Source organism: Chlorocebus sabaeus, chromosome 9 (assembly GCF_047675955.1).
Source record: "Chlorocebus sabaeus isolate Y175 chromosome 9, mChlSab1.0.hap1, whole genome shotgun sequence".
In the NCBI taxonomy this organism is placed as follows: Eukaryota; Metazoa; Chordata; class Mammalia; order Primates; family Cercopithecidae; genus Chlorocebus; species Chlorocebus sabaeus.
Genome location: NC_132912.1, coordinates 72,461,087 through 72,472,510, shown reverse-complemented (window position 1 = coordinate 72,472,510; position 11,424 = coordinate 72,461,087). Strand labels below are relative to the sequence as shown.

Genomic DNA, 11,424 nt, shown 5'->3' with positions numbered 1-11,424 from the left:
GAATCCACTCAACTGTGTAACTCACTGGTTGGGTAACTGTGGGAAAACTATGCTTCTTTAAGGTTTAATTTCCTCCCAGTAACATGCAGATAACAACACTTTGCAGGGTTGCTATGAGAATTAAATGAGAGTAACTTAGGTTACTCCTCAGCCTAGAATACACTTGTAAGAAATGTTAGTTCCTATTTCCTTTCCCGCACATCATTAGAATTAGTGTGATTACCTGGGTCATGAGTAAGAACGCTGAAATTTGTTTTCAGTTTTTGGAGATGTCCAAGCAGACCAAAAATAGAATCTGTGTGGAATCACTCAGAGCCTGGCATATTGGCATATTTTGAGCTAACCTTACAAAGAGAGAATATTCAAGCTGCTATTTTCCTACCCCTAACTTGTAAAAACTTTATTGACCCATGTTGCTGTACTCAGAAATTACACCAAAGCGTTTAAATTTAGTTTTAAAAGAACAAACCTCTTATATTGTTTCAGCACAATAACAAATAGAAACAAAAAAAATAGGTCTGTCACAGCATTCTGACTGCTTCCAGTGCCCCACTTTTCAGCACTAATGCCTAATGCTCCAGTCTGCCTATCAATTCATATTCCCGGATAAAACATTGCATATAGAGTTTATTGCAAGCGTTTGCTTTTTTCTTTCTAAATTATCACTTCTTTTTGTTTGCTTAGTCATACAAAATAATTTCAAGGTTAGTTTCAGTCAGAAAAATTATAAACTTAAACCCTATATAGTGTTTCCTTAGAATATTTATTAAAAGAAATATATATTTTCTATTCTTTATTTATTTATTTATTTATTTATTTTGAGACAGAGTCTCATTCTGTCACCCAGGCTGGAGTACAGTGGCGCAATCTTGGCTCACTGTAACATATGCCTCCTGGGTTCAAGCGATTTTGCTACCTCAACCTCCCAAGTAGCTGGGATTACAGGCACACACCACCACGCCCGGCTAGTTTTTGCATTTTTAGTAGAGACGGGGTTTCACCATGTTGGCCAGGCTGATCTTGAACTCCTGACCTAAGGTGAGTCACCCACCTCAGCCTCCCAAAGTGCTGGGATTACAGGCATGAGCCACTGCACCCGGCCTGATATGTTTTCTATTCATTTTTACTTTTAATTTTTCACAAATATGTTGGAAATATAATCATTTGAATATTTGCAGTGGTTATGAACACAGACTCAGGTTCAATTTTGGCTCAGTCGCTTACTTGTTGTGTGATCTTGGGCAAGTTTTAAACTTCTTTCTAAGCCTCAAGTTTTCATCTGTAAAATGAGAATTATAACAATACCTACTTCAAAGATGTTAAGGGAATTCATTAAATAAAACACATACACAAAGAGCCTAGCATAGTGCTTAGCACATAGCTAAGGAATATTAACTTATTTCTACCAAGACTATAGCATATTTATGTGTGTTAATATGATCATTATATTAATGTGGTGAGAAGTAGGATTTAATTGTATACCTTGAGGAGTACATACATGATAACAATTGTTCCAGATTGCTTCAGTAATTTAGTCTCAGAGTGCTCTTTTAAAAAGTTCTGAATAGATTTTCTTCTTGGAAATAATACTTTTTGAAAAGTGTAAACTTTGATATGTACTACATCCCAAAAGCACAAGTAAAGGAAGCTTTGTTGTATTTTAATGCAAACCACATAGTAAAGCTTTAATTTAATCACCTTAAAATTAGGGGAACAGACAGGAAGTGTTGTAATAATTGATTGTTTTTCCATATTTACCTTATTAAATGCCTTGACCATAGTCCCAGTTTGGTACCAAATAAAGATATTTATACATGTAATATGCATCCTGTGTATAGATATCTTCTGTATTCCACTTGCTTTATTATTGAGAATTTCTTCACGCTTATTTTCATTTAGTCTAAGGAGAAATCAAGAAAGCCTATTTCCTTAGTCATCTTAGTCATTATCCACCCCCACCAGCCATCCAGGCTAAGAACATTGTGCAGACTGAGTTATTAAAGTTGATCTGAAAGAGCAATCTGTTCTAAATGACTGTCCCTGGATCTGCAACGGAACCCTGTAAATACCCTTCATTACTCTGGCGGGGCAGTATCACATTTCCTTCATGCCACTTTTGTGTCTGACACAAGTTAGGCAGTGAGATTTGGACTTTAGATCATCCTGGTTGATTGATATAGGAATGGTGCTTCTCCTGAGACAGGTAACCACAAATTTACTTCTCAGGATAATGTTTTAAAGCAGGTGTTCTGTTTAGTTTTTTAAAATGTTTTTAGTTTTTAAAACTAAGTGGGTTTTGAACTTTTAAGTAGTTTTTAAAAATGTTTTTAGTTTTCCCAGGCAAGCATTTTCAGTAGTTTAGATGAAAAAGAAATTTCTTAACGGTTTCATTGTCTTTTTCAATTACATTGTTGTCATGCCTTTTGTATAAGATCTTTTATAATCTGCTACCCATCTATTGTTTTGGATGGTCAAGAACTTGTCTTTGCTGTGAAAATTTTTCTCATTAAAAATGGCTAAAAAATACGTACAGTCTCTGTTTTTCAAAAATATGGCATAGAGGTTTTGTTTAATTTTTTCATCTGATACTGGATACGTCAAGATGAATCTATGAACTTCAAGCAAAACTTACTGAAGCTTTGGTATATGTGAGTAATTTGTTTTAGAGAACTGGAGCCTATAGCAATATAAAAAAATAGCAAATGCAAACATTTTATATGAATCTAATAGCATGGAAATTCTCCCATGCTTTTCATCCAAATGAAGACTTCCTCTGTCATAGATCTTCCAGATTCCTTGGCATTCCTGTGGATCATCCCAATGTGAGTAAATTGTTTCTGTGGCTGACTAACTGAATTAAGAAAACAGCTGAAGGCAAGCCCAGGATCGTGTTCAAACCACAAGAAACACATGTGTTGGATGAGCCACTCAACTTTATAGGAAGGCTTGTAACCAACCTTGTGTTTGCTTGCCACTTAACAAAGTTTGTTTTTAACTATGTTGGGCATTAAAAAGTTTTAAAGATTATTTTTTGTATCAATAAACTCTGATGAAATCTTGAACTAGTAGGTTTGTGGTATAATGTTTATACAATTACGACTGAAGATAAGCAAGGTGGTAGCTGGCTTATTTGGGAACAGAAATTAGTTTTTAAAAACTAAAATCTAAAATATGTTTGATGTATTATAACCAAAGTGTTCACAATTGCTAAATATTATTTATTTAAAACATTTATATTCAGTTTTTTTTCAAAGAGCTCGAAAATTGTGTATGGTATCTGTATTTGAAAATGCTGCAGTAAAAATGAAAAGAGAAAGATGACTGCCATTCAGAATTTCTTTGGTTTCTTATTTATTTATTTATTTATTTAAGACAGAGTCTTGCTCTGTCACCCAGTCTGGAGTGCAGTGGCACAATCTTGGCTCACTGCAACCTCTGCCTCCTGGGTTCAAGAGATTCTCCTGCCTCAGCCTCCCGAATAGTTGGGACTATAGGCACACACCTCCACGCCCAGCTAATTTTTTTGTATTTTTAGTAGAGACGGGGTTTTGACACATTGCCCAGGCTGGTCTCGAACTCCTGAGCTCAAGCGATCCGCCCGCCTCGACCTCCCAAAGTGCTAGGATTACAGGCGTGAGCCACTGCGCCCGGCCGGCTTCTTTTTTTCTGTAACTCTTCTTTTGCATTTTACACCTACTTTAGTTCTTTATATAGATTCCTAATTTCACTGCCCAACCAGCTTTATTCTACTTTTTAGTATGAGTCTCCTTCAACCTTAGTATTCTATACCTGAGTGAAAGGTGGAATACCAGACTTATCATGGCAGTTTGCAGGAAAGTAAAAATGTGTTTACTTTTACTGTGTTTCAACATTGCCTTTACTAGCCACCTGAAATAGAGGTTCTACTCTTCTGTGGGGGAGAACTACCCAAGACCCAGCAGCACTTACATTGATTATGACTTAAGATCTGAGTGGGATAGTGGAGGAAGATCCTCTGTTTAAATAAAAATAAATTGTTGGCATATCCACATAAATAGAGTATGCAGAAAGACAATTAAGTGGTCTTGACATTAGTATCAGCACAAGATTAGGTAAGAGAGCAAATGAATCTGTACATTGAAGCTCTGGATTACAGTGCTAATGAGAATAACCTATCCAGATAATTCATTTCCTCCTGTATCCTCTTCTCTCCTCAATACCAGTTATTTCCATCTGAATTATTTAAAAGTGTTCCTCATTGTTTTTTTGCCTGTGTAAGCCTAAAACCACATAAAAAAGGTGTAAACCTCCAGTGCTATCACAATAAACAAAGAAATTTTATACCTGTTCAGTGTACTATAAATAGTCTCACAATGACTGAAGAGGATAAAGATCTCTTCGTAAATTCCATGAGGTCAGAAATTTTTGTGTATTTTGTGCACTACTTTATACTCAGTACCTGGTACACAGTAGGCATTAAGTAAATAATTATCAAATGAATGAATGACTAGGAAGAAACCGTATAAGCAGTTGTGTGACTTAGTTAAGAAAGCTAGATTTAAACCAATGTATTTCATGCTATCAGAATCTAAGAATAACCCTTTTAAAGAATGATAACTAGCATTTAAGTCTGAATTTTCAAAGTCCTGGCTTCTACCATGACTGATAATGTTATAGCATCATTTAATCTATGCTAAGCAATCAGGTTAACTTTTTTCAAGTTTATTTATTTATTTTAAATTTTATTATTTTTTTGAGACAGAGTTGCACTCTGTCCCCCATGTTGGAATGCAGTGGTACTATCTCGGCTCACTGCAACCTCTGCCTCCCCAGTTCAAGTAATTCTCCTGCCTCAGCTTCCTGAGTAGCTGGGATTACAGGCATGCGCCACCACACCTGGCTAATTTTTGTATTTTTAGTGCAGATGGGGTTTCACCACATTGGCCAGCTTGGTCTTGAACTCCTGACCTCAGGTGATCTGCCCACATCAGCCTCCCAGAGTGCTGGAATTATAGGCGTGAGCCACTGTGCCCGGCCACGGAATTTTTAATATTAATTACCTTCTCGGCTTTTGCTTAGCCTTTGGACAAACAATTCAAAAAAGCTCTCAGCTTTAAAACGTTAGACCTTAGCTTCTGTTGACTTTTCACAGTCAAATTTCCTAAAATGTATCAGTGATTTAATAAGAGTAAATTTCCTATTGATTAAAATTAAAGATCTTGAAAATTAAGAGTTTTCATACATTTAAAAATAATGTCATTGTTTTGACTGAGGAACTATGGTATAATGCATTTAGTGTTCATTCCAAACATCAATCAATAAATAACTTGGGCCTCTGGCTATAAGGGAAATTCTATAGGTAAAAGAACTGATTGACCCCCACCCCCTATAGGTGCTGTCCTGCTATGGAATCCCTTTGCTCAGTTTTCTCCTGTCCAATCAGGTGGAATGTTTCACAGGCACATGGTTTATACAGCTCAAAATAACTTGGGACCTGTGAGCTGACAAATGCTCTGGCTCTGGTGGTGACAGGTTGTCCAGCTTCTTACAGCCATCTTCACTGAAACTAAGGTTAACTCCTCACTCTCTATGGACGGCTACTCTCTATTTCCAAGGGCGTGAAGAATTTCCCTCTTCTCCTGTGCTTTCATCTAAAAGTTCTCCCTGGATAATTATCATTGCAGTGGAGTGCCTGGATTGGACATCCTCATCTGGGTCAACTAAGAAAAGAAAGGTAATATCCAGATTTAAGTTCACAAGTGTGTTTTGATAACAGGGCACTGACAGTGAAAAAGCGAATATTTCAAAGAACTCATTACTGTTACTTGAAATGAAACCTAGGATAACTGTCTAATTACATACGATGGGACATGAAATTAAGTGAAAAATAAAGCTTTCCACATGTAAAGATTTTGGAGGGGATTGATGAGACTCACAGAGATCACAGCCTACTTGAGTTCCTAAGGAAAAATATCTCGACAGAGGAAGTTGTGACATGTTGCATATCTCATTGGCATTTTCCACACATTCGTTTATTAAAAGAATGTTGTTTATATAGAGAATATGTATGCAATGCCTATTTCCTTTTTAAAGGAAGTTGAATCTAAAATAATATGCCTGCATAAAGACTTTCATTTAAAAATTTTTTTATCATGTAAAAGGATACGCTTGCTATATTTAGTGTTGGAAGATCTGCTCCCTGGATTAATGTACACAACAGCTGCAGAAAGTCTTGCTCAAGGGACATTGCTCTTTCTTTCTCCTTTCTCTCTCTCTCTCTCCCTGTCTCTTTCTCTCTCTCTCTCTCTCTCTTTTCAACTGCATCAGAAAGACACTTGACAGTCAGTGGCAAATGTTTGGCCTGGTACATTGCACTATTAGCAGTAATTAGATGCACATCTTGAGTTATATTTTAAAAACTGTATAAGCAAAGAAAAATAAAAGATAGATTATTAAGCATTTCCAGTCCTCAAAAATGAACATTACAGTAATGGTGTTAAGGAATTTTATTACCTTATCAACAGATTTTTATATTCTTATTAAAGATAATAACATCAGCTTGAAAGAAACAAAATAGTCATCCAGTTTTCTTTATCAAAAAACTATGATTCAATTACTTTAGTAATAATTAAATGAATCCTACAAACTCTAAATTAAAAATCTGTCATAACTTTATAGTCTCTCAATAATAACAGCTCTTGAGTTCACATAAAATTCATAGTCCTTTTCTAGGAAATTGAGAATGTCTATACTTATAGCTATCATAAACATATTTTTTAAAACAGAAAATAAGATATACTGTCTGACACACGATTTGACTACAAGCAAAATATTTAAAATCAAGGCCATCCGAAGAAATCTGAAATATATGAATAATATACTTACAGAGGTGTCAAGAGACAAAATTATAGGCATTACAGAATCTTATAATAATGGACTATGAAACAAACAGTTGAACACTATCCAAATTCTGGAAGTGTGTCTCTATCCCCACTTATAGTATATGGCTAATGCTACTGGAACTCATAATAATGTGTTAAAACCCCAGTCTTCCATATGTCTACAATTTATAATATAGACACTACTACAATATGCTTACAAAGTCACTTTGAGTAGAACAGACACAGAACCACAATTTATGGACACAAGAAGTTGAATGAGTTTTTATCCAAGCTGGTTTTGGAACTAGTGGTAGTTTTTGCAAATTTGGTTTTGAAGATATGAGACAACAGGTAAATCATGTTCCATTTTGAAGGAGTTTTAACGAACTAATGTTGGTATGTGAAAAAGTGAGAGTTCAATTTTTCAACAGTTAATTCCTACTCATAATAGCATTAGTAGACTCAGTTCACTAACCTGAAAATGTAAGTCAAATCCTCCTGCCAACTCTGGAATAATTGATTTTTTTTTTCATTCACATTGAGATTTGACAAAGATGCTGCTGGTCTCATGGTGTTAGGTAACAAGATAGAAAAATGAAAGGGTTTTCTTAACAGGTTTTCCCCTCTCCTAGGGGATGAAAAAGACTCAAGCAACACAGAGATATTTTTAAAAATTTCTGTAGTGCTTCGTGGTTGACCAAATGCTTTTAAAACTACTAGAACATTACCCATTTGCTTAAAGGGAACAACTCAAGTAGAGACTGAATGGTCCGTTTAGAAATTTAAGAACATTTTCAGCAGATTTATTTTTGATGGGAACAAAAGTTGGTGGGACTATTTATCTGCAGTAGCTATAGAGTTCTCAGAGTTCATGTATAACCAGAGTCACCTTGACAAGCTCTGTGCAGGCTTCCTGCTACATGGACTTCCACTCGGAGTCACAGCGCACTCCACTCTCAGGGAGGGGCCCAACAGAGCCTCCTGACAAAGTGCTTGAACTAGAACTTGATCTTGAGATCCCTTGGGACACCTACTGCTCTCTCAATCTACCAAATGTATTAGGTCAATTTAATTAGGGAAGTTAGCTTTTTTCAAATCCTTAATTACCTTAAAAATGACACAAATAGTAAGAAGCAGAAGAAGAATGAAAGTGTTAAATTTTTGCATTTAAAAAATAAATATTTGAATTAATAGGGATTGGCAAAGGTTTCTCATTTGGGATTTCCTATATAACAGCTTGGTTCACTGTGAATGGTGAGATCTTGAGATAAAGAGGTGACATAAAACCTCTTACACCTATCACTTTTGTGACAACCACCAAACCCTTTTTCTTTTTTGATCCTAGATTCTTGAAGTCTTCTTGATTGCCTTCCATTAGACTTTCTATGGGCCATAGGATTTATTTTTTACACTATTTCTTTTCTCTCTTTCAGATTAAATAGTACCTTTGAGCTCTGGCTGCAGTGTCTTTCACTAGCGCTTCCCTACATGTTTATCATCCTCTGGATACAAAAACATACATAATACGCTTCGTAGGAGCCAGTCTCTTTTTCTCCCACTCCAACGAAATCTTTACTTTTTACCCTACATTCTTACTTTTACCAATTCGATTAAAATAATAAGAAGAAAATGGCTTACTCACCTTTGGCCTATTACCTAAAAGTCTTCATTACTTAACCTCTGCCCTTAAAGGAATGTCCCTAGTTAAACAGATTCGCACTGATTCTCTGATAGATATCTCTGCTCGGCCTCTTGATCTCAACATTCTTTTCTGATGTATACATTTGTCTGTATTTATCTTTTCTTCTTTCAAACTAAAAAATCTTTGAGATAATGAGTCTTATAAGATTTCCATATTATTATTGACATATCATTTCCATATTCCTCAAGTTCTTACTCTGGTAATGCAGTATATACTAATTTATTAAATTACTAATGCCGTTCACACCAAAAATAGACTAGAAATAAAACTAAGATGGGATAATCGCTCTAATAGTGAAGGGATGGATATTGTAATAGTGTACCAAGTACACTCCATCTGCACCCAGATTTTAAAAAGGTGATCTGTACATAACTCTCCAGGACTGGTTCCTATTCACTGGGATTTCGTTTTTGACCCAGCAAGAACTTCTCCAAAAGAACTGACTTAGATACTTCTCTAGGGTGATATCATCGGATATAGAAGGCAAAACCAACAGGTCAATACTGGCATGAAAGAGAGGGAGCAAAGTCTATTTTTTTCTTTCCCTAAAAAGCATGCTGGGCATATTAATTACGCATCACCAGCAAAAGGTCACCTCAAATTTGCATAGTGCTCTACAGTTTTAAAGTGCTTTCACAAACAGACCTACAAAGTGAGTAGGGTAGCTCTGCTCATTCTTGTTTTAGATGAGTTACTTAAACATATTTATCTTTTCCTATTCTGGCTCTCTTTAGAAATAATTATTAACTGTTAAGCTAATTTTGGGCCTGCCTCTAAACCAGATTTAGATTACTTGGGCATTCTTTGTTTTTTTCATGAATGTACTTCCCGCACTATAATGAATGCAGAACAGTGTTTAAAGACACATGTAACTAGGTGCAAGTGGCTCATGCCTGTAATCCCAGCACTTTGGGAGGCCAAAGTGGGCGGATCGCTTGAGCCCAGGAGTTGGAGACCAGCCTGAGCAACATAGGAAGACTCCACCTCTACAACAAATTTTAAAAGTTATCTGGGCATGGTAGAAAGCACCTGTAGTCCTAGCTACTTGGGAGGCTGAGGTGGGAGGATTGCTTGAGCCCCAAAGGTCAAGGCTGCAGTGAGCCATGACCACACCACTATACTCCGCCTGGGTGAAAGAGTGAGATCTTGTCTCATAAAAAGAAAAAAAAAAAGACACATTAAAAAAATAGATTCCTTTTTTTCACCTTTATGAAGGTTTAATTGACAAATTAAAAATTGTATATATTTGTGGTGTACAATGTAATGTTTTGTTATATGTATACATTTTGCAATGATTAAATCAAGCTAATTAATATGTCCATAGCCTCACATACTTACCCCTTTTTTGTGTGGTAAGAAAATTGAAGCTCTACTCTTTTAGAAATATTCAAGAATACATTACATTATTACTAACTATAGTTCCCATGCTGTACAGTAGGCCTCCATAACTCATTTCTTCTCCCATGTAACTGGAACTTTGTACCCTTTGACCAACATCTCAGCATTCCTCCCACCCAGATTTGTTTTCTCATTTAAATATCTAATACTTCACAGTCAGAATACTTCAGTACTTATGTCTGAATTCAAGTTACTTCATACTAGGTTTTGCTAATTCTCTGATCAATTCCCCAGCTTAAATTTTCATATTATAACTAAAAAATGAGTTTATTCCATGTATTTCCAACAACAGGGTCTTCTTAGAGCCCGAAGAAGGATAGCACCGAGTTAACATGAGTTGAAAAACATGTCCAAAGGTATCAGCCTCAAACTTCTGTTTTTATGAACCTGCTTTCTTTCTTTTTTTTTTTTTTTTTTGAGACAGAGTCTCGCTCTTTTGCCCAGACTGGAGTGTGGAGTACAGTGGCATGATGATCGGCTCACTGCAACCTTTGCCTCCCAGGTTCAAGCAATTCTCCTGCCTCAGCCTCCCAAGTCACTGGGATTACAGGCGCCTGCCACCATGCCCAGCTAATTTTTGTACTTTTAGTGGAGACAGGGTTTCATCATGTTGACCAGGCTGGTCTCGAACACCTGACCTCAAGTGATCTGCCCGCCTTGGCCTCCCAAAGTTCTGAGATTACAGGCATGAGCCACTGTGCCGCACCATAAACCTGACTCTTAACATTTTTGGAAAGTTCTTAGGGCAGATCCTCTTTTCTGGAAAGGTCCTAGGGAAAAAAAAAGAGATATTTAGGAAAGTAAAGGAAGTATAGTAAGCTGTCTATGTTGCCAAATTATTTTATGTGATTTGCTAAAGTCTGTCTTGATGGTGGATGCCACATTAATTGTTTCATTTCCAATCTGGTACCATTTCACCAATGCTATGATCTGTTTTCAAGGGCAATTACTCATTCTTATTTTGAAAGTGGGAAAAAATCTAATTTTCCATTTTGTGAGAAACAGAAAAGAGGAAACAAACTCAAATGTCACTGTGGCCAGACGTGGTGGTTCACGCCTGTAATCCCAGCACTTTGGGAGGCTGAGGCAGGCAGCCTTGAGGTCAGGAGTTTGAAACCAGCCTGGACAACTTGGTGAAACCTCATCTCTACTAAAAACACAAAAATTAGCTAGGGGTGGTGGCGTGTGCCTGGAATCCCAGCTACTCAGGAGGCTGAGGCAGGTGAATCACTTGAACTCGGGAGGTGGAGGTTGCATTGAGCCAAGATCGCACCACGACATTCTAGTCTGGGCAACAAAGTGGAACTCCATCTCAAAAAAAAAAAAAAAAAATGTCAAATGACACTCTGAATACTGCAGCTGAAATGTTTAAGAGAACTTATGATTTTATTTCCTGAAACCTGCTCCTACCTCGTCCCAGCAAATGATTCTGCCAATGACCTAGTTGTTCAGCGCATAAATATT

General features: G+C 36.5%; 1 protein-coding gene across 2 annotated transcripts in view; it reads left to right on the top strand.

Annotated features, from left to right (window-relative positions):
- Positions 1-1,822: 1,822 nt before the first annotated feature.
- The window catches only part of MYPN (myopalladin), a 106,017-nt gene continuing 96,415 nt past the window's right edge, over positions 1,823-11,424 (top strand). The window contains exons 1-2 of one of the 2 annotated variants that reach the window (XM_038009168.2): positions 1,823-2,203; positions 5,595-5,713. Coding sequence is in view for 1 of the 2 variants with exons in the window: in XM_038009169.2 (XP_037865097.2) it covers positions 2,746-2,822 (77 nt within the window). In the remaining variant the exon portion in view is untranslated. Of the gene's footprint in view, positions 2,204-2,560; positions 2,823-5,594; positions 5,714-11,424 lie in introns of both variants that reach the window. The other variant, XM_038009169.2, reaches the window with a different exon arrangement.